General features: G+C 38.4%; 1 protein-coding gene across 3 annotated transcripts in view; it reads right to left on the reverse strand.

Annotated features, from left to right (window-relative positions):
* The window catches only part of KANSL1L (KAT8 regulatory NSL complex subunit 1 like), a 62,233-nt gene that overhangs the window by 32,700 nt on the left and 7,714 nt on the right, over nucleotides 1–21,819 (reverse strand). For 2 of the 3 annotated variants that reach the window (XR_005701593.2, XM_040068930.2), the window contains exons 3-5: nucleotides 6,821–6,962; nucleotides 2,942–3,139; nucleotides 65–186 (exon numbers count right to left, since the gene is read on the reverse strand). Coding sequence is in view for 2 of the 3 variants with exons in the window: in XM_040068930.2 (XP_039924864.1) it covers nucleotides 65–186; nucleotides 2,942–3,139; nucleotides 6,821–6,962 (462 nt within the window). In the remaining variant the exon portion in view is untranslated. The remainder of the gene's footprint in view (nucleotides 1–64; nucleotides 187–2,941; nucleotides 3,140–6,820; nucleotides 6,963–21,819) is intronic. The other variant, XM_040068931.2, reaches the window with a different exon arrangement.

Here is a 21,819-nt window from a genome sequence, read left to right on the forward strand (position 1 = left end):
AGTTCCCTGTAGATAACTTTACCAAAAGTTGTTCTCAAAAACAACCTACCACACTGTCACCCACCTGAAAGAGATGCCATTGACCAGTTGTCTGTGTCTACAGGTTTTGGATGAAAGAGATGAAGAAGCTGGAGACAGATTGAGTGGGGCAATTAGGCTGCTGATGATTTCACTTAGTTGTGCGCTCTGGAAAAAAAATAAAGGTACTCAAACTTTTATCCAGACTCAACAGCTCAAAGGTCCTGGGTTCTTGTTCTCCTATGTAGGATTTCATGGAATAATCATATTTAGTTTCTTCCTGTGAATAACTGTGTTGGTATGGTTTTTCTTTCACAATTATTATGTTCCGTTCTATTAAAACCCAAACAAAATACCAACAAGGCACCAACAAAACACCAACACAACCCTGAACATTGTTTATACACCTGAAGTAGTACCCCAAATACATTAGTGATCTTAGTATTGTAACCAAAGGTCTTTAAAAGGAAAAAAGAAACCAGAACACTTTAGAGCTGACATTACAACAGCTGCAGCCAGAGCTGCTAACTGGCCATTTGACAAGCATTTCAACAGGGGAAACAAAAAAAGGTCAACTGTCTATTCATCGCACATTTTGTTCACTCAAGGTATTTTTGTTCTTAAAAGAATCCTCTTCATTGCTTACTACAGTTTGACAAAGATGTTTTTATAAAAGGAAGTTTAACTACTTGAGGACTATTGTGATGACAGACAGAATGAATAAAATCTTCTCGTATCCTCAAAAGTAGCAACAAGAGGCCACCACCCCTCTCCTGCAAAAAAACCTGATTTTCAAAATTGACCCAAAACAAATGAAACAAATGTAGCCAATTTGTTAAGACTAAGAATTACTCCTTCCAAAGCAATGAATTGTGGACTGACTCCAAAAACTTTTCACAATGATTTTTTGTTTTAAATGTCAGACCTTAAAGGCTATTCTCACAATAAATGTAGCTTGCTTAGAGGAAACAGTGTTCTGCACACTGAACAGTAATTAAATGTATCTGAAATGGCATAACTCCTTTAAAAAAACCCCAAAAACCAAAAAACAACCTTTTGCTTTACTTTGTTGGATTTTCATTCAGAACTAAGAATGTTTAAATTGCTAGAGGTTATCTAGTAAGTTTTCCTCACATTTAGATTTTACATTTACATTTATGCAGAAAGAGGAAGATTTTTTTGTTTGTTTCATTACAACTCACATGCTTTCTGTTAACACTTAGGTGATGTAGTCAGGTAAAAATTTCACATCAGAATAAAATTCAGGGATGACTGAATTAAAGCACAGAAATAGCAAGTAAATTATAAAAGAACTGGGCAAAGCAAACAAGATGCCGGTAAAATAGTTAGCAGATTGATTTAAAAATCTCAGCAGAATTCATTCAGTAAGGAATAGTCTTTACTGAATATAAGAGCATTAAAAAATAGGCAGACTTCCAAAACACAAGGAAAAACGTACATGTAGCTATGAAAAGGAAACAGTAATAAACAGTATTAATAAAAATTGCCAGCCTTAGTCACTTTTGTTCTACATGGCTTTTCTTTTGGTTCACAAGCAAAATGACTTATTTTTAACAGAGAAATACTTTAACACTGGACTGAGGAATTCTGTGGGAATATGTGTAGATGTACTTCAGGCTGCAGCATTGTTGCTCCTGACACTGAACAAGAAACTCAGACTTTCAGAGTTAAGAACAGAACTGGTAATCAAAAAGGAAATCAAACCCCAAGGCTTTTAGTGGTGTAAAAGGGAAGAAATTCAATGCGCTGTGTGAGATGTGTTAGTCTACTTCCAAGCAATTTTCAGATCCTCAAAGTTCTTAGACCCCTTGGACCAAGTTTGTGGCTATGTGGGGGCCAGGAAACAGTCCCTTAACTCATCAAAAGTCTTACTGAAAAGTGTGTTTACTTCTCCAAGCCACCCGTTAAAGAGGGGCCATTCAGCACATTCTAAAAACGCTCTTTGGGTTACCTTATGCAATTGCCAGAATATAAAATGAGCATATAAATTTCCTGTTTCATTGCTTCCTCACTCCTGCCTGTGTTGGATAAGATTTATCAACCAGGGGAAGCATTTTAATAACAGGAAAGTATGACCATCAAATAACAAAAATTGGAACAGAGATTCAGGAACAGGCACTGGTACTTAATGCTACTACTTATACTCCTTTTAAAAAATGTGTGTATGACCAGGAATTTATGTAGAGCAACAAATTAATGCCCAATGCTGGCTTTGTCAGATTTGTTTCACACAAACTGCATAAGTACATTCTGAAAAATAAATTTCCAGTAACTCCTTCAACAATGTGATCCTACCACATCCTTCATTTACTTTCAAGCAAAAGAAAACCCTGCTGGAGTCTACACAGTATTTCCTGGAATCAACCATGGAAACAGCCATTTTACATTCTGCAAAGCAAAACTCTGCTCACAAGTACATCTCGGTAAATACCTGGAATTCCTCAGCTCTGAACCAGAGTCCTACAATGCTTGAAAAGGCAGATGAACAATTGTATTCTGCTGGGGCTTTTTATTTATTTATTTCTTTATTAATTTCAAGTGCAATGTATCTCCACTGTCAGCTGCTCTTTTTCATCTCACGTTAAGCATTTCCTGAAACAATCTGTGGGAACTCTACACTGACCCAGCTACAAAGCAGGGGCAGCTTTGTGGATGGTTCTTAGAGGCTGTTTATATGTCTTCTTGGAGGGAAACAAAGTGGTAACACAGGCATGCCAGAAATAAAAGGTTAATTTGTAAACCTGGTGTACAGTGTAGTTATTTAAGCCCTTCAACTAATCACTGCCCAATCCCAGGACTGCAAAATATCCTTCTTTTTGGAATTCATCACCATGGAACATCCCTGTTTCTGAAGTCAATCATTTGGCTTCACCAACAGCTCAGTTTTGTTTTTTTACTTTACCTGTTTCTCTATGTTTCGTAAAAGCAGAGTAGGACTGCTGGGTGACATTTCAAAGTCATGTTCCGGCAGAGAATCCTGTCTCTCAATGGCAGCTTGTGAGTTCCCTGTGGCGTTTAATAAAACTTCTTGGTCTGTCAATTGTATTTGCTTCTTCAAAAGGTCTTTTGGAAATGGGAATTCTTCTAAGACCACCATCCCCTAGACAACAGCAATTGAACACAGTTGGTTGACAACAGATTAACCCTCCTAAATAATTTTTAAAGGGTAGTCAAACCTGGCACATTCCTCTTAAATCCTCCTGACAATTTTCGAGCATTGAGCTAGATTTAAAACACACTTCACAGCTAAAATATAGAAATAGTAGGCATTTTTTGTTTAAAAAAAAGCTGCACCAATTATGCTAACTCCTCGTAACAGCAATCACTCCAGTGTTATACCACTGTTTAAACATCTGTGCCAAAATTCAAATCAGAAATTCATACTTATTATAATATTATATGATCATTTGCCTGCTGATTTAAGAGGACATTTTTCTCTAAAAAAAATCGCCCTTTGATTTGAACTTGCAGTCTTTGCAGTCAATAAACTTTGCTGGGGACATTTTAAAGTGCTCTATTTCTCTTAATCCTATCCATGTTCTTTGCAAAGCATCAAGGCTGTTATTTTTATGTAGCAGAAATTACACAATTCTAAACAAAAACCTTTTACAGTTTCATAACTGATTTTTTTTAAGGTGAGCATTTTTAGAGTTTCATCATTAAAAATAACTATCCTAAATAGTCTAGCACTGTCTCTACTTTTCAAGACCATCTGCACAAATGGGGTAGCAGATATAGTGTACCATCTAGAACATCACCTAATAAGATAAATATAACTTTAAATGGTAGGAAATAAAAGAGTTTCATAAATGAAACTAGAAAAATAATCCCCCTATTATATTTTCTATGTGACAGATTAGAAAAATAGGACTCTCTAGTACAATCCTAGGTAAAGTTTCAATTAGTTTAAGAAGTTAAAATGTTAAACAAAATAAAAGAAAAAAAAAACCCTTGTGACAGTCAAACCCAGTTCTCAAATAGTTCCTTGGTTTGTCATTATCTTGAGCAAATAAATGTAACACCAAAAACGGCTATCAAACCTCTCTAGGCTTTTTCCAAAGAGAAAAGGAAAGAACTGATTTGCTTTTGAAGTACTAACTGTTACTCAAACATCAAGCAGATATTAAAAGAATGGGATCATTATAATTCTGCCTCAAATTTGTCTTTCTAATGAGAATATTCCACTCAAAGAACAAGGAAGACTGCCATAATGTGAAGCCATATTGATATTTCTTCAAGCAAGACAAACATCACCTAGGTCACTGTGGCTGTGGAAAACAGGGATCCTGTCGTTTCAGAAAGACCTTTCCTACTGCCTCAGCAGCAACCAGCCTTAAAACATAAAGCAAGTCTCAAAGAGACTTCAAAGAGGAAGCTAGAAGAAAAAGTGAAATTGTCTTGTCCTCATTGTACCTACCTTATTCCACTGTTTGAATTATAAACTCAAAGCTGAGAATAAAGATGTTCTCTAAAAATAAACAAAGGTGCTTGAAAACTTGGTTTAATGTCTAAGAGGGGCACTGAGATTTTGAATGTCCATCAAGTCAGCGCTAGATTTTCCACACAGACCACAGCAAACAGACACAAATCCAGACCAGTAGCATACTATGGGCAGTACATTCAAGGAAATTCGGGTAGAGAACTAATTTTTGTGTGCCACAACAGAAGGACAAGCTACCTCAACAGCTTTAAACTCCTTTAGAATTTAGAATCTTTAGGTCTTTTTAGTAAAAGAATCATAGGTCACAACCACAGAGTCTAAAAAGCCTAAAACCAAAATTCTGAGGTCAGAGGAATGGGAAGACATTCCCATTAAAAGTGTTGAAAAGAGAGACATACACACACACACACGCTTCCAATGGAATTTTTTTTTTTTTTTTTTTTTTGAAGTCTTAGAAACTTGTTTACCAAGCATGGAAAAAGGAAAGCAGAAAAGGAAGAGGAAAATTGACAGAGTGTATGGAATGGAGAGATGGAATAGGCACAGAAGAAAAGAGGAAGAGTAAAGAATTAGAAGACTAATACAGACTATATCACAAGTTAAATGGGTTATAATCAGTAGGTTTAGGCAATGACTGCCTTCCTCCCCAGATGGAATTGTTTTGTTTTGCAGATATAGATTTTTTTTTTTTTAAATGAAAGGACTTTCAAAGATCCAGAGGTGCCACTTCTTTGTCTGTAGAGATGGAGAAGACACACTATAGTAGGCCAGGAAACAGCCCACAAGTTACTTATCTCCCTTCCTATTGCACTATGGTGCTCAAGGAGTGGCCTTTTGCTTGAAATTGTTTTTCCCTGGCTATGAATCACTTTTTTTTTCACATCAAAAATACTCTGAAACCATTAAACAGCATACAAATTCTAATGATATTGTGTAATTCCTTTGCAGCCACTAAATGGAAACAAAGGGCTCCTCTATCAGCCCACATGTCCTTCTGTAGCTGCTGCCCTGGTGTACTATAAACACGTACACAAAAAGAAATCTCATCTGAAGAAAATAGGTGCCTGCCTTCAGTACAGGACACAATGCCAAACACTAAATAAATACCACAGTTGGTAAAATGGTGCATGGAGCTTCAGAAAGGAATGTCACTAAAAATCTCCACCAGGAAGATGACTTTGCTCCAAACCGATATACCACCTAAAGAAAATGCATGACTAAAATAATGTTTTTCCTCTTATTTCTCTGTTATTTATTTCTCGAGCTTCTGTAGCTCATCTGACCTACAGCATCATAAAGGCTGACAGCTTCTGGGTGTAAGAGTGTGCATGTATCTGATGTTTAGGATAACACCAAATCGTGGGCATTCTCACCCTTCACCAAAATATAAAATCTCCTTACACAGACCCCTAAACAAAGGCTCTTTATTTCTTTGTAAAGAAAAATCTGACAAGCTGGATATGAAAAGAAGGACTCTGAGGGCAAAAGGAGAAGATGGAATAATTTTTTTTTATTTGCTCAGAGGGAAATGCTCTCTGAGGTGATTTTCCTCTTCTATTAAACTCCCTCTAATTCTCACGTTCAGCCACATAAACTCTGAAGCATCTTCTCACTCCTCTCAGTTGTGCTGATCTGACCCCAACGCTCACCAGAGAACCTACACGAGGCTCACTGATGAAGAGTCAAAGAGCCCTGCTTTAAAACCCTCACTATCACAGCACCTTGCACAGGTTTGTCTTCTTTTATGTGACAATGACCTGAGGAACCTGATAAATTGATAGCTAGATTACTAATGGTTTAGGAATGTCATTTTCTCACTGTCTAGGCAGTTCAATTTACAAAAACTAGTACATGAATTACACACACTGGAATTTTAGTAATTATTAATCCTTGACCTGTTCAAAGTGCTGTACAAACATTAACCACCTAATCCTCAGAATAAACACGCACTGCAAGTAACAAAAAAACCCACCCTGAAAGCCCGCAACACAAAAACAAATAACCAACCATCCCATCTGAAAAGGCAATCTTGCCTCTCCTGCAGAGGGAAAAACCAGTGATAAATACAATACTGAAACCACTAACAAAGTCACTAGAACTGAGTTCCTAAAGGTGAGAGTTCCCAAATCACAGTCCTATACTGGTGAATTTAAGGTACAATAGTTTTTAGCTCATGATGTCTTTCCCATTATACTCTGCAGGTGACAGCCTGCACAGACAGACACAAGAAGTCTAGGGCAAAAAAAAAGAACAGCAACAAGGAACCAAATATATAAATATTACACGAAACACTGTCAAAAGATGATTTGAAAAGCCGATTTATGAGCTGACAGACAATACCTTGGTGGCACGTATTTGCCTGTGAAGGTCAGTTAGTTGTTGGATTTTGTATTCTAGCTCTGAAATCTGGGCTTGAAGCCATGTCCAACGGCTGCCAATTCTAGCTCTGTCTGCAAGCCACTTCCATTCAGAAGTATAGCTGCTGTGAAGACAAAATGCTGGTTAGTCCAAAAATAAAGATAACCACATTTGCACAAGAACATTTTTGACAGCTGCTCTGCCTCATGTTGCAAGCATCTCAGTTGCTTTCAGAAGATATCTGATTATACCCATCCAGTTTCACATCAGCTTATTTCTGTAGCAACAGAACTTGCCCAAACCAGTACAATCCATGCTCACTGGCTATTCCCACACTAAGCTAGTTTTTTGTTCTGGATTATAAAACGCGGAGCTGGATAAACCACTACCAAACTCTACCAGTTAATTCTTTACACATCTGATCACAGATGTGTAAAGAATTCCAGTAACTCCACCGGCAAGAATCCAAACTCTTACACTATACTTCCTCCCACAAGCTTTCACAAATGTTGTTTGCTAACAACTGGAATCTAATAAAACATCATCCAGCAATGACCAGCTAGATATCAGGTCACTGCCCAAAAAACCCCAACTAAGTAGTTTAGATTTCTTTTATTCAAGCTGTTTCATAAATATCTGTGTCAGTTTAGTTTAGTGAGGTCACTCTTACTACTGTTTAAAATAGATGCCTTATGCAATACAAAAAGATATGCCTCCTGGTACTTGACATTGTGAACACCTTAATTTTATTATGCTAAATTCATCATTGGTATGAGCAAACGTTACCCAACCTACATATTAAACAAATGAATGAGGAAACCATACCATGCAACAAACAATCTTCATCTTCAATACGTTTAAGCAACACAGACAAGACAATGCAGTATTTTAGTATGTAACTTCAACAACTATCCTACCATTAACCAGTTCATTTATTTACAGAAAGCAACAGGTGTTTTTTTCCCCAGTGAAGCCGTCAAGTAGTTTGCCATAGCTAACTTAAAAAACTGTAAAAACAAATTATCAAACTTCTAGAAAAGAAGTGCTCTTCCTCAAGTTACTGGGATAATTCTTGAGTAATTATCCTTGAGGACACTGTAAGATTTGCACATGCAGAATACATGATCTCCTATTTCCCAGGCAATGAAGAGCACTAAAGTATCACAGGAGATACAAGAAGTAGCAGATGCCAATGAACTGGCATAGGAACATAATACAAATGTAATTGTTTCATGCAGAATTTTGTATCAACTATCTCAACAACAAAGAAAGATAATACAGCAGAAGATGCTAGACATGTCCTAGCATGAGTAGGGAATCATCAAATTTGAGAGTCCCAGAATTTTCATTACTAATATTATAAAACATAACTCAAAATTTCAGAACCTTTAGTCTAGTTTAGTTATCATAAATAGTAAGGATAGACACAGCCTCTGGTAGGTCACCTCTAAAATACATAATCTTCTCCCTTTTTAAAATAAACTATCCTCCCACATAATTTATCACCAGTTTAAACTCTCGTACACAGAAAAAATGAACATATGAAATTATGGTGATTGAAACGCCCTATTTAAATACAAATTCTATGAGAAGGCAATGTGGATTACTACCAAAAAGAAACTCAAAGAACTCTGTAAATATACGATAATAAATTACTTGTATTTTATCCTACTAGTAATTTTCTCGTAGGAGAAAAAGGCATACAAAGTCATCTCATGAAAACCTATTTTTCTGACCTCTTTTTGTTTCTCTTTATCTTGCCATTATTACCTGCAAAGAGTAAAGAGTCCCAATTACTTATGCTTTAACCAGGTCTTCTGACAAGAACTTCTCTGGGACTGACAGCTTTTGCATACTTGCGCTCCTGAAAGCCATAAAATACAGTCTGCTGGGAAAGGGAGGGAATCTGAATCCCAAGATTTTAATTAAATGTGTTCATACAAGCATAGTGGCTGGAATGGTTAAGACCTGTCTCAGGACCCTGGTCTGGCAAAAAGCTAGTCCTAAGAAAGAGCTGCTTAGTGAGTCTATAAAAATGCCTTAATTAATAATTTTAACCAAAAAAAAGTTAAAGAGGAATAAAGAGGATAACAGAGAAAACCCAAGAAGAGTTCTGAAGTGTTTACTTCTGCTCCTTTCTCAAAAGGCAACTGAACAAACGAACAACAAAACCTCACAAACCAGGACATTGTGAAAAGAAGGCTGAGGTGAAAGGAAAATCACAGGGACAGATTCACCTCCCAAACTAGATGCAACAGTCTGGGGAGAAAGGTGAGCTACTCTCAGACAGACTGAGGAGGAGCAGGAAGCAAATGAGAAGAAAAGTAATGCGTCCTGTACACAGCTGGGAAACAAGACTCAGAATGGAAAGGGCCAGAACTGGTCTTATGTCACCTACCCTGCATGAAATCAGTGCAGCTTAAGGGAATCCACAACCAATATCAGACCACAGCTGACAGCAGAAGGAATGTTAAATGTTGTAAGCTCTGTATATCACTGTCTTACACATAAACAAGAATACTCTGCAAAGTTACATCAGAAGTTATTTTTCAAAAATGGTGCATTTTTTTCCCCTTAAACACAGTATTAAATCTTCAATCAATTGCTTTCACTGTTAAACATATTAAGTACATTTTTGCTTCATTCTAAAACATTATGCAAGTATTTCTTAAGGCTTCAAATTCTATTATATAATTAAAATAAAAACATTTAATTACACTGTGTAAAAAGTGTCCTTAGGCCCGAACGTAAGGAAAGGTTTCCACCAAACCAAGCGCTAATATTTTATGCTTAGGCCAAAGGAAGCAATTTTAGCTTATCCACCATGCTTAGCTCCATGGGGCTACCCCACGCCCAGCACCTGCTCAAAGACTTGGACAGCTACACAGTGACATGCATTAGAGAGTTGCTCCTGGTTAATTTTAATTTTAGGGGCAGCATGACTGAAGCAAGTTTAAGTCTAGAACCCTTTCCCAGTTTTGATGCATTGCAGACAGGATAAGAAACAGAAGCATTGCTCAACTCTGTTCCCATCCCTGTCACTCCTATTTGTTTGATCTTGCATTATTTTTAAGTAGCTTTTCTTCCAAGCCTATTTCTCTATCTTTTTGTAAAGCTTGTAACTCCTAAGAAGATAAAATCACTATGAGCTATCCTCATATTCCTAAAGTGAGCTGTTTGCATGCAAAGTAGTATGGTCGCTCAAGTGACAAATGATAACCTATTTCTGCAACAACAAAAAAAGACCCACCCAAACCAACCCTGAAATAAAACCTAAATCTGGGTAAATCTGTTCCTGGGATGCCAGAGAGTAAAGCTTAACATTCACCCAGTAAAGGAAGTTGTTTCAAGGTGTTTCAGAGAATTCATTAATTCTGCAAACCCAGAGAAGAGGGAAAAAAAAAAAAAACCAAAACCAAACACAAAACAACACAAAAACAAAACAAAACACAACACCCCACCAGAAAACAAGCCACAGTTACAAAAATAACCAGGCCTGTCACTGAAGGAGGAAGTCAGAAGCAGGTGCTAAAGTAGAAGCTCCTGCTCTTGTTTTCTGTTGGGAATGAAACAAGAAAAAAGACATTTCCGTCTGTCCCACTTCCTGTGTGCTCCTTTCGCAAACTATATTTACTTAGTTTCTGTGCTTTCAACTCTAAGATCATACATCCTCCACAGGAATTCCAAAACCTTTCCTCTGCTAGCAACTCAGTATAAACCATGTCACACTGGTAAAGTTTCTCATGTTTGGTACTGTAGTACAATGAAATAATAAATTTGCATATAAATTTACTGCTCTTGCAATGACTCTAAATCTGCAGATGACCTCCTACATTCATCCAGGACTATCAGAATTGGAAGAGAACAGAGCAATACTGATTTTTTATCAATAAAACATCTTATTTAAATTGCCATAGGAAAACATGCCGGAATTGCATTGGGGGCAACTTGTTTCCATTCAAAATATCTGCCTGCATTTCTGTTTTGATTAGACTACAGGTAAATCCTGCACAACTTACAAGAGAAGGAAAGAAAAGAAATGCAGCAGCACAAACAAGGTATAACAAGCACAGACATAAATGCAAAGAAAGTATGATCAAAAACGTAGCTAGAAGCAGACATTCAGGCTGTACTAAGGCATCCCAAAGTATGGAAAAGAGTTCAGCTGGGGATCACCAGCAACAGCAGAAGCAGTATAAGCATTTTATCAAACCTACTTGCTTCTGCTGAGACTGAGGAGGCAAGTAAAGAGCACTAAGAACTGCTGTTACAGACAACACTGTTGCTGGAACTGAAGGAATTTTCAGCCATGACCTAAGGACAGAACCCACAGATGAACACCTTAGCACTCTTGCCTTCCTTCAAAGAGAAACTCTGAGAACAAACCATGGTTTTACAAAACCAAACCAACACTGCAGAACACAACAGGACTCTCAAGAAGTACTCCCAGTGCCTCCATCGTGTTTTGGGTGAGATTTATGTTTTCCCAATAGTTAGGAAATATTAGGAAAAAGTTTTTTACAGAAAGGGTGACAAAGTACTGGAATGATCTGCCCAGGGAGGTGGTGGAGTCACCATCCCAGGACATGGTTAAACAAAGACTGGATGTGGCACTTGATGCCATAGTTTAGTTGAGGTGTTAGGGCTGGGTTGGACTCAATGATCTTGAAGGTCTCTTCCAACCCAGTGATTCTGTGATTAAGATCAGCTTGTCCCAAAAAACAAATGCAGGCAACCTAGCTGAGTGCAAAAGGGAGCTGCTAACCAAGATAAAATTGCTGCGCGACACACACTGCTGTTTGGGGTTTGTGCGTGGGTTGGGGGTTTTTTTGATTACAGGAGACACAAAGAGGTGGGATTTAAACCCTAAAGGCATATGATTTTTATAAGCAAACAAAACAATACGCTTGAAAACAGTTCATAAATGATGGAGAAACACAGTGGTGTTTAAAATGCACAAAACACACAAAAGTTGGAATTGACAGTAAGTATCCAGGCAGGTTGGTTTCAAGCAGGTGTGATGAGCACAGGAAAGAGTGTTTTAGAGTGTGCAGCCCTGTGATCTTGGCAAATTCTCCGCAAGTTATCTTATATGCTGAAAATTAAAAGCAAACTAAAGCCTTCCAGCTTTGTAGCTCCCAGTGAGAACAAGTAACATGGTGTACCATGACATCTCTGCAGGGACAATGACAGGATGCTTCCTGCTAAACAGGAAAGGAGCATGCTTGCAACAGACTCACATCAAAACTCAAAAAACCATTTGACAACCCATAACACAGTCACCTTTCAAAAGGCTTTAAGAACACCAAGTTTTTTCAACGAACAACACACTTGCACACAAGCCAGAGAGCACAGCACTCACATAGTGTGGGTGGGAAAAAAATCCTCTAATTCTAAAATTCTTCATTAAACATAGGAAGGGCAGTTGTTCCTGACATCCCCTCACACTTGTACTTCTGACTTCTGCTCTGTCTCTCAGCATGGGGCATATTCCTCTTTCTGCTAGGAGATGTTCCCTTTGGTTTAATTCACATTGTTCTGATACTCAGTTTTAAGATGATACAGTACTAAAGTGACCTCTACCATCCCTGCTGGTTCATCTCCTCTCACTGGCAACTCCTGGGCTAACAGAGCCCTATTGCCAACCACATAGCAGTGAAGTATTTGGGAACAAGAAGCAGCTCATAAACCACAGAGTGACTCTACCCTCAGGATAAAGAGCTAAACACCCTCCTTAGTGGGAGTCACTGAAAAGAGTGGGAAAAGTTTACTGTTTTTATGAAGGACTGATCTCCAGAAACTGAAAGGCAAAAAGAAATCAGAAGGTTCTCCAATCTTTAAGTTCCATCCAGACATCACATGACTCACCATGAACTTCTTGAAACGTTCGGAAAAAATCACACACCCCCCAGTTTTCTTGGGAAGCTCACGGAGTTGTACAAAAATACAAAATATTCTCCACATGGCACTCCATCACAAATGCTCCACAGCACACTAGTGTGGTGGGAGTCCCTCCCTCCCTCCTCAGCTGCCCCTCCCTAATTTTACACCAGCATTACATTCAGTTCTCTGACTACACATGGTAAAGCCCAAAAAGCAACTGTCCTGAATACAAGTATTTTCTTACAAGCCATTAATGTGGGCCCAGGGCTTCTGATACCTTTGTTCAACATGGTGGACAAATTCAATTTTTCAATTCAATCCATTTTTCTTCTCTCTGCAGACACTGGAAGTAAATAAGAGATTACCTACAAAGACTAGAAGATTATATGATATAAAATATTCAAATTAAGTGAATTCAGATATGCTTGTATTCAGATATGCTTATCTAGACCTTAGTCATGAGATAAAAGTGTGTGCCCACTCCCAACCAAAACCTCCAACACTTGTAATAGCTGAACAAATATGTCCAACTATTAAATGACCCATAAATGCTTTCTCAAGGACTAATTCTTCCAACACACCTACATAATGTTTGTTTTCAGAATGAACTAACTTCAGTTGCCGTTGAAGCATTAATTCCCCTGGATCAGTTAACTGTTAAACCCCTAATAACTACGTAACTAAAAAAAAACCTGTTTGTGCTGTTTTATGAATGCAATCTCTTCTATGCACTCCTGAGTGCAAAAAAGATTAAAATGTAACGACTGTGGCTGATCAACAGCATTATGGCTGACCAACATTACACAAAAAAACACTGTTTACTGTGGCAGCTCACTCTCAGCCTTTGCTCAGGCTATCCAGGAGCACTATGCTGCTGTTTTGGAATAACCAACAGCAAACCAAGCTTTGCACTCCCCAGCCCCCCCAAGTCCTACTCTGAAATACCAATCAAGGGAATTTCTGTGGTGTTCAAAATTAGCCTGTAATCTCTGTGAAGATCTGCAACCAGGCCATTCTTCTGGATCCCAACAGGTTGCGACCTCCTTTGGTGTTTAACGGGAATTTTAGCCTGGCAGACATTTTTCTCTGAAATGCTACACAGCTTCCAAAAACATGGGTTATAGTTCTCCCTATAATCTACAAACGTCAGCAGCTGCATATTATAACAACTTCTGGCTCCCACGCCTGGTCCCATCACCTCTGACACACTGAGGCCACTTAATATTTTCAGAATTGCATCCAATAATGCATGTTGATACCAACACATAATACAAGTCTTATCTTCCCAAACCAAAAAACTGTATCCAGATGAACATTTCTGCTACACCGTCAGGCCTGAGGAATTTATGCAGTAATACCCCAAATTATCAACCATAGCTATGATTTTTCTCTTGAAGAGAAAATTCATGGGGAAAAAAAATTAAGTGGCAAGGAATCAAATTTTTACATCTTCCACAAAATGAGAAGGGACAGTGGGAAGGATAGAAGAGGAAAATCAATATTCACAGAAAAAAGGCTGTAGAAGAAAACTAATGATAGGAAAAGGGAAAGTCTCTGTGCTTAGATAACATAGCAAGAGAGAGATTTCATAAACATTTCACTGGTGCACTACTTATGCTCCCTTATCTAAGAAATCACATCTTCCAAACTACAGAGATACCACAGACAGTATTTGCCTGCTACAAGGTTCCTGCAAAGGATTACATTACTGCTGCTGTTTTATATTAGCAATTGAACTGTTACACTTGCACTGAACTGTTAACTCACTTTGGGGACAGAATAAATTAAAAATGCAGCTTCTTAAAGGATCTGCTAGAGTGTTGAATCTGTTGGCCGGCTTCACAACCTGGTAGGTGCTCCTCACCTCCTGCTCTGTTTACGTAATTCTTTAGAGCTGAGTTAATTAGAAAAGGCCAAGTGGGTTAGTGAAGGTGGAGTCAGCCAGAACATTAACCGCCCAGAAAGAAAAAACCTGCAAAAGGTAAATAACCAGCAGCTTTTCCTCTTAACAAAATAAAAAACTCCAAACATGCTGAAAATTGAGGATCTGCCAATGGCTTTTGTTAAAAATATTTTAATATTAACTTTTAAGGCTCTATTGTCTGCTCCAGCACCCCAACATGCCGTACATCAGTCCAATGTGAAGCAGAGAAGCAGGTAGTGCTAAAATGCAGAGAAAGAAACTTCAAGAACAGCAGCGCTGCCTAGAAATGAGCTTCTTTTCTTGCCTTTGAAATGGCACAACATCAATAGATTAACAACAAAACACCAGGAACACAGGCCTAGAAATTCTAAGTATTACACAACTGCCTTCAAAAAGAAACCAAGTAGTGCTACATTTGCAGCCCATGATCAACACAAAATAAGGCAGAACTTAAAAAAATACATTCCTTTAAAAATTTGTGCAAATGAAACACTGTGGCAGCCCACAAGCAGCATATCAATGCTGTCCAGCCACTGAAGTTTATTCCAAAATTTGTTTGTATATTCTTCCAAGGAAAAGATGGGTATAGTATTCATGTAAGCTCCAATTCCATCTCATAAGTCAGTATATACATATGTGTGTGTATGTATATATATATATATATATATATCATCAGATTCCAATGTAAAATGTACAAGAACCATGTTCTTTTTGAGACATTTTGAAAGACTAACAGTTGAATCTGGCAGTCTCATGCCAGATGCACTGTGAATCAGCAGCAGGCTTTTGGAAGTGGAGGGGTTACAGCCCTACAGAGCAGCATGAAGCTGTCCTACCTAGGACTGCCAGGAGAATCAGGAGGGGCTGTGGAAGGTGGGGAAGTCGAAGACAGAGAAATCAGGTGAGAAAGAGCAGGAGCAGCAGCAAAGATACCACCACGCACTGATGTCCATGTCCCACTGCTGGGAATGTGCCGTGGGGACAGGGCTAATGGGAGAGCTGGCAGAGTGCCCATCCAGCTGGGAGGGCAGCTGGACACTTAGGGCTGAGGCAAAGGAAGCTTCAGGGGCTGTGCTGAGGGTGAAACCTCCAGGCTGGAAGGCTGCAGCAGCTGTGCTGAGAACGTGGGACACCGCTCACCCTGCTGCAGGAGAAACCCAGGCCATCAGGTCGCCCAGTAGGCTGCAGGTGTTGTGTGATTCAGTAACAGAGGAGCAGCCAAAGAGAAGCTGGCTGGCTGCTTCGAAGGGCAAGGATGGAGATCCTGCTGGGGTTAGAGCCCACCTTCTGGTCTGCAGGGACAAGGGGAGGGTAACGAATGTAGGTTTGAACAGTTTGGTATCTGGGTGTTTTGTAGGAGCCTGGGATTGAATTTCACTGAGTTTTTCTGCTGCTCAGTCTGCCCCACAGGCTGGGAAGAAAGAGAGTTTATAGAGCACTTATATTCAAACACAGGTTTATTTGTTTTTCCAACACCTGAATCAGTAATTAGAAGTTTGCCAACTGTAAATTTAATTGATTTAAATCCCCAACAGAAAACTTCTTTTGACTCACAAGAGCTAGGCAAAATGTGTGGATGAAAATAAAATAATTTACAGCTGTTTCAGTAAAAAAAGAGCACAGGTCAATATATTTAAATCCAATATCTAACATGACATTCCTAACCCATATTTAGCAGTATGAATGAAACCCTGTTACAGGAGAGCATTCCTATTTTGGGAAGTCTTTATGCACACTTTTTACTTCATGTGAAAAGGAAAGCACTTAAATTATTTCCTGTATCAGGGGCCCATGTATGCTGATTTTCAAAGGCACAGGGTGTATCCTTTTGAAGTAGATTCTCACTAAATCAATGTTGGCTATAAACCAAAATAACACTGCCATGGCTTTACAAGAACTTATAAAGACAGTTCAATGTTGTTTATAAACAAATGTTTTAATTAAAACAAACACATTTCACAGCTTAGTGAAAGAAAAAAGCTAGCCATAAAACACTAATTAATCAGCACTTGACATCAAGCACCAAATTCTTCTTGTCTCCAATTTAATTAAGCGTACAAGTTATATATGTTTACACATGTGTCTGCTTATCTTGACTGTGTATTAAAAAGTTATTAAGAAGACTAATGCGAAGTTTTTATTTAATATGAATTCAACACCCATCCAACTTAAAAGATTTGAGAGTCCCAGCTTCAAGTTTCCCTTGCAGGTTAAAACCTGTCAAACCTTCTGCCTTTCACTAAAATTTTTCAGTATGCCTTCAGCAGCTGCATAAATATTAATGTAATTACAGGTTAGAAATCAGGATCCCCACTCACAAGAACATTACTCTGCTACTGTGAAAAAATAATCTTGCTAAACAGTAAGTTTTTATTGCTGCACAAGAAATCTCTAAAGCAAAACAGTAAATGCATGTGGGACCCTAGAGAAGTTATAAATTCATCTTATGGAAAACCAACTAAGTGAGATTAAATATATTCTGAAATAATACATGTATCCTTAGCGTTAAAACAGAAGGTAATGTAAAGCCATCTTTTCTTTGATTCTCCCGCCACATCCTAAGTGATAGGAGCCAAGAACTGAGAAAATGGAATTCTTGAAAAAGCAACATATAAAACATTCTTAAATCAGCATATTATTTGCACCAATGAATTTATACTTATTCAAAAACCCTCATATTAATCTTCTATGCAAATAAGACATTTCCTGGATTCATAAACTAAAAAGGTCCTAAAACCAGAAAACAAGTGGCAGATTGTGCCTAAGAGCAGCATTTTACTCTGTCAGACTCTCTTCCTCCCCTTCCCAAGCTTGTAATTCAGTTCTCATATCAGGTATGAAGTCAAATTACAGCTCAGGGTGGAAAATTAGGACCTGACCTTGCAAAAACAAACAGCCTCCCTTTACAACGTGGCTCCAAGACTTGCAATGAACCCTGTCCCTTAAGCAGCACCGTGTACAGCCAGGCCTGCAAAACTGTACTGATGTTGCTCAGTTAGCCACAAGAAAAAATGCGAGGAAAAATGGAAAATAATCTAGAACCAACAGATTAGATCTGGAGATACTAGTCATAATGTTTTCCTCCTTCCTGTATTTTCTCTGCCTTAATGCTCCCCTCCCCATCACATGTTTGTACTAAAAGCAGATCTCCCATCCACTCGTTCCAACTAGCAATCTAAAGGGGAAAAAAAAAAAAAAAAAAAAAAAAAGAAAGAAAGATTTACTATCTTTTCACATTAATTATAAAAGTTTCCAGGCACAACAAACCCTGCGGGTCTGGAAAAATATAACAGTGCATCTTTGTCAGGCTTGAGGTTGCTGGAGGATAATCAGTAAAACATGTCTTTCAGAATAATCAGTAAAACATGTCTTTCAGAAATCAGAGGAAAAAGCATGAAAACATTTCAGAGGGGAAATCCCATCAAATGATGCAGAAGGATTGTGTTTGGCTAGGGAAAGGAGAACTGGGAAAACAAGGCATGGGACTAGACATGAGTAGAAAGAGCGACCTATTTTGCAGAAAAATCCACTGCAAGCAGTTTTTCTGTCTAACTGATTAGAGACATGTATTCCTGTTTGATGGAGTGAGCAGCTGTTTTTTCAAAGAATCACAGTGATGCATCCTTTGATTCTGGAAGATTACATATGTAGTGTACACAGAAGAAAAACTGCACTCTGCAAAAGTTTAAGGGTTTCCCAAATGACCACCTGAGCATCAGAGTTCTTTGTGGTACATTGTATTTTGAACTGCATCAGGAATAGACACAAAATACATCAGTAAGAATGTGGAGTTGGCCTAGCAGGATACACACTGCTCCCAGAGTGGAGCTGTGTTGCTGGAAAACTTTTGAGCTCACATAATCATCCAATTCACCTTGTTTGAAATCTATGACTATTTCTATGTATAATCTTTCACCTTCACGAACCACAAAGCTGCACAAGTTTCAACTAAATTCAGCCAGTGAAATGTTGTCTATGTTGCATATCAAGTGTTGCATATCAACTCATGGTCAGCTTCGCGTTGCCTTCCTTGGGCACTGTGTCTGCTCTGGGTCCTAACACCGACAGCAAGCCAGAGAGCAGCACCTAAAAGCTGCTTTTGAGAACCTACAGAGAAGGATTATCACATCCCCTGGATTGTGGGAATTTCCTATGCCTGAAAGATGGAATGTACTAAAATACACCAAAAATTACTGCTGGAAATGTGGTGCTATGAAAACTGACAGGTTAAAGACATTCATGAGCTGACAGTAGCAGCAAAATGACAAAGGTCCTGAAGACAGCCAACTGGTTTTTCATATATCTTTTTAGTAGACACTGAAAAGAATAAAATATGTTTTGATTAAGCTCTTGAAATGAGATGAGCCTTTCCAATTACTCTAGGAACTAGAGAAGTTCGATAAGTACTGCGAATTGCCTTCACCAGCAGACCAAGGATCTTTCTTGTCTTGAGGACAGAATCTACGTAATGCAGGAACAATGGCTCAAATATCTTACTATAGCTATTTGCAACTAAACAACAAAGGTATTGAAATAGATGGATAAAGACAATTTTCCTTGAGCCACAAAGCATTGAGATACAGCTTGGAAGAGCTTATGTCAATACTCATTGGGAAAACTCTTTTCAGGATAATGAGAATGAACAGGTTCAAAATGCTAAAAATAATTCCAGGTTCTTCAACTAGCATGAGGAATTGGAGCTGGAATCAACTTCTCCCTCCTGATGGGAAACAGACTGTTCTCAGGTAGAAACAGCAACTGAAGATTCCTCCCTGCCTTGCACATTGGATTGATACCCCCCTCCCCCACAAAAAGAATGAAAAACACCACAGTCACATCAATGATCAGTCACCAGTGTGATTATACCCTCAAGTTAAATACAATCACTATACTGAGATATGGGCAAAACCAAAACATTCCTTCTATTGATGACTACATTACTTGAACCTTACAGTATCTACAGTTAAGTATTATGAAGAGTATCACACAGGAATTCAGAGTAAAAACCCACACAGGTGAGGAAATGAGTATTGTCTCACCTACACGATCCCATTGTTTCTGGAAAGCACTTATAGCCAGTTCCCAAGAAGAGAAAGGCAATTCAAAGCATGTAAATCCACACAGCAGAAATAAAAATGGGTATTAACTTTGTTTCTTTTGTCCAGATGAAAGGCAATCCAGAGGGCCTTAAAGTGGCAAAGCTCAGGAAACAGCAAATCTCACCAGCTGAACTGTGCATACCTGATTTACCTTTGTTACCTAGAAGAAAAAGGGCAGCATTTTAGCCACAAAGGCAAATCTTAGGAAGGTTAGAGAAATGAAGAAAAACATTCTGAGCCGAAGATAACGATAAACTCAGAGACAGCCTGTCCTCACTGCTGTGTTAATTCAAGCATTCCCTCAGCCTAGGCACACAGACAAGTCTTTTGCTTAAATCAGGCAGTACTTTTAACTCTGAGCTTGCTGGCCCAGCAGCACACCTCAAACACCAGTGATTCTCTCCCTGCCAACACAGCAAGGCCGCTGCTGCTGAACAGTTGCTCATCAGTAAGAACATAAAAAAAGGGAGAAGAATAAACAACCCAAAATAAAGGGCCACTGAGTCAGACTACAGATCATTTTACCCAGTTCTCCTGCCTCTTAGAAACAGCCGAGATAACAGTGTTAACAACAGTGCAGGCATGGAGGGAGCGGTGCTTCTACCCAACATTCCCTCAGCTGCCAGCAATAGCAGCTTGGGGATTCCCTGAGCCAAAGGTAATGGGTCTGCACTTAATAATCCTCCGTGGATTTTTTCCATCAGTGCAACAAAGTTAACTGAGTAAGCCTTAAGTGGAAAGATAACCATGAAAAGCCACAAGAACGAATAAAGGTAAAGGACTGGCAGTGAGAATTAGAAATTCAAGTGACCCTGACAGCAAGACAAAAAAAAAAAAAAACAAACACCTTCGCACAAAACTTTGGTCCAAGTTTTACATTATCCACTACCATTCAAGAATCAAGAATTTCTCAAGAGTTTTCTTTTTCAGTTCATGCAATCACAAGATAAGAATCCTAGAGGGAGAGCTATTACTCAGAAGTTCAAGTATATCAGTTAGGAGAAGAACATGGATTCTCCTATGCTGGGGAGAGCCCAAATGATGTCTTTTATTAAAATATTTCAAAATAATAATTATTTTGCTCAAATATTGAATATTGAACTCAAATATTGAAGGTGTTTCTAGATTAGCTGACAAGTCATCATGCCTTGGCTGGACTTCAGCACAGTATTTACCATTCTGACAATACGTAAAAGAAAATGAAACCTTTTCTCCTCTGTTTTTCAGACCTACAGAGCTTAGCAGAGCACAGCAGAGATTTGATACAGCCTTGCCGGACTGAAGCTATAAACGTGTAACAGGGCAAAGATCTTCCAGTTTCAGAGGCTTACTTGATTTCTTCTGAGCATTATGCTTTTCAGGAAGCAGAATGGGAAGTGTTCTAAAGTATTTTTTAATTTATTTTTTCTAGACACTCTCTAACAGCAGAGGGTATAAGAAAAGACCAGTAGACACAAACCCTGTCCTGACTATCTATAAGAACCCACGAGAAATGTGGATGTCATGAAGCTCCTACCAAGCTGCTGCATTTGTGCACAGCTCTGTTCTGTGTATCACACTCCTGACTACTATATCCCAATAAACCATAAGACATGCTTGTCTCTCCAGCTTTGGGAAGAGAAAAGCAGCTGTCCTTTCACTGCTTTCTACAATTTCTTGACTGAAGAGATTGTATTAACAGTATAGCAAAGTAAAAAAAAAAAAAAAAAAAAAAAAAATCATCATCAGAGAGCAATTTTACTATCTCCTCTTACCCACCACTGATTTTCAAAGTCACAGTAATTCGTATTGGCAGGATTCCTGCCAGCTTAAGACACGATTAGTTAATGATATGAATTTCCCTCTGGTTATTCCTGAAAAAGATACTAGCAACAATAAAAACACCATTTCTAGCTACATTCATAGTTGCAGAGTGACTTCAGTAAGTAAATTATTTTGAAAATTAAAAGTTAAAGAACCAAACTTTTTCAATATACCAGCCACCAAACACTGGATGGCTTGATACCTACGTCAGATGATCATTTTTAATTTTTACCCTTTATCACAACATAGTGGATTTCAAGATTCTAATAGTG

This window comes from Hirundo rustica, chromosome 7, assembly GCF_015227805.2.
Source record: "Hirundo rustica isolate bHirRus1 chromosome 7, bHirRus1.pri.v3, whole genome shotgun sequence".
NCBI classification, from domain to species: domain Eukaryota; kingdom Metazoa; phylum Chordata; class Aves; order Passeriformes; family Hirundinidae; genus Hirundo; species Hirundo rustica.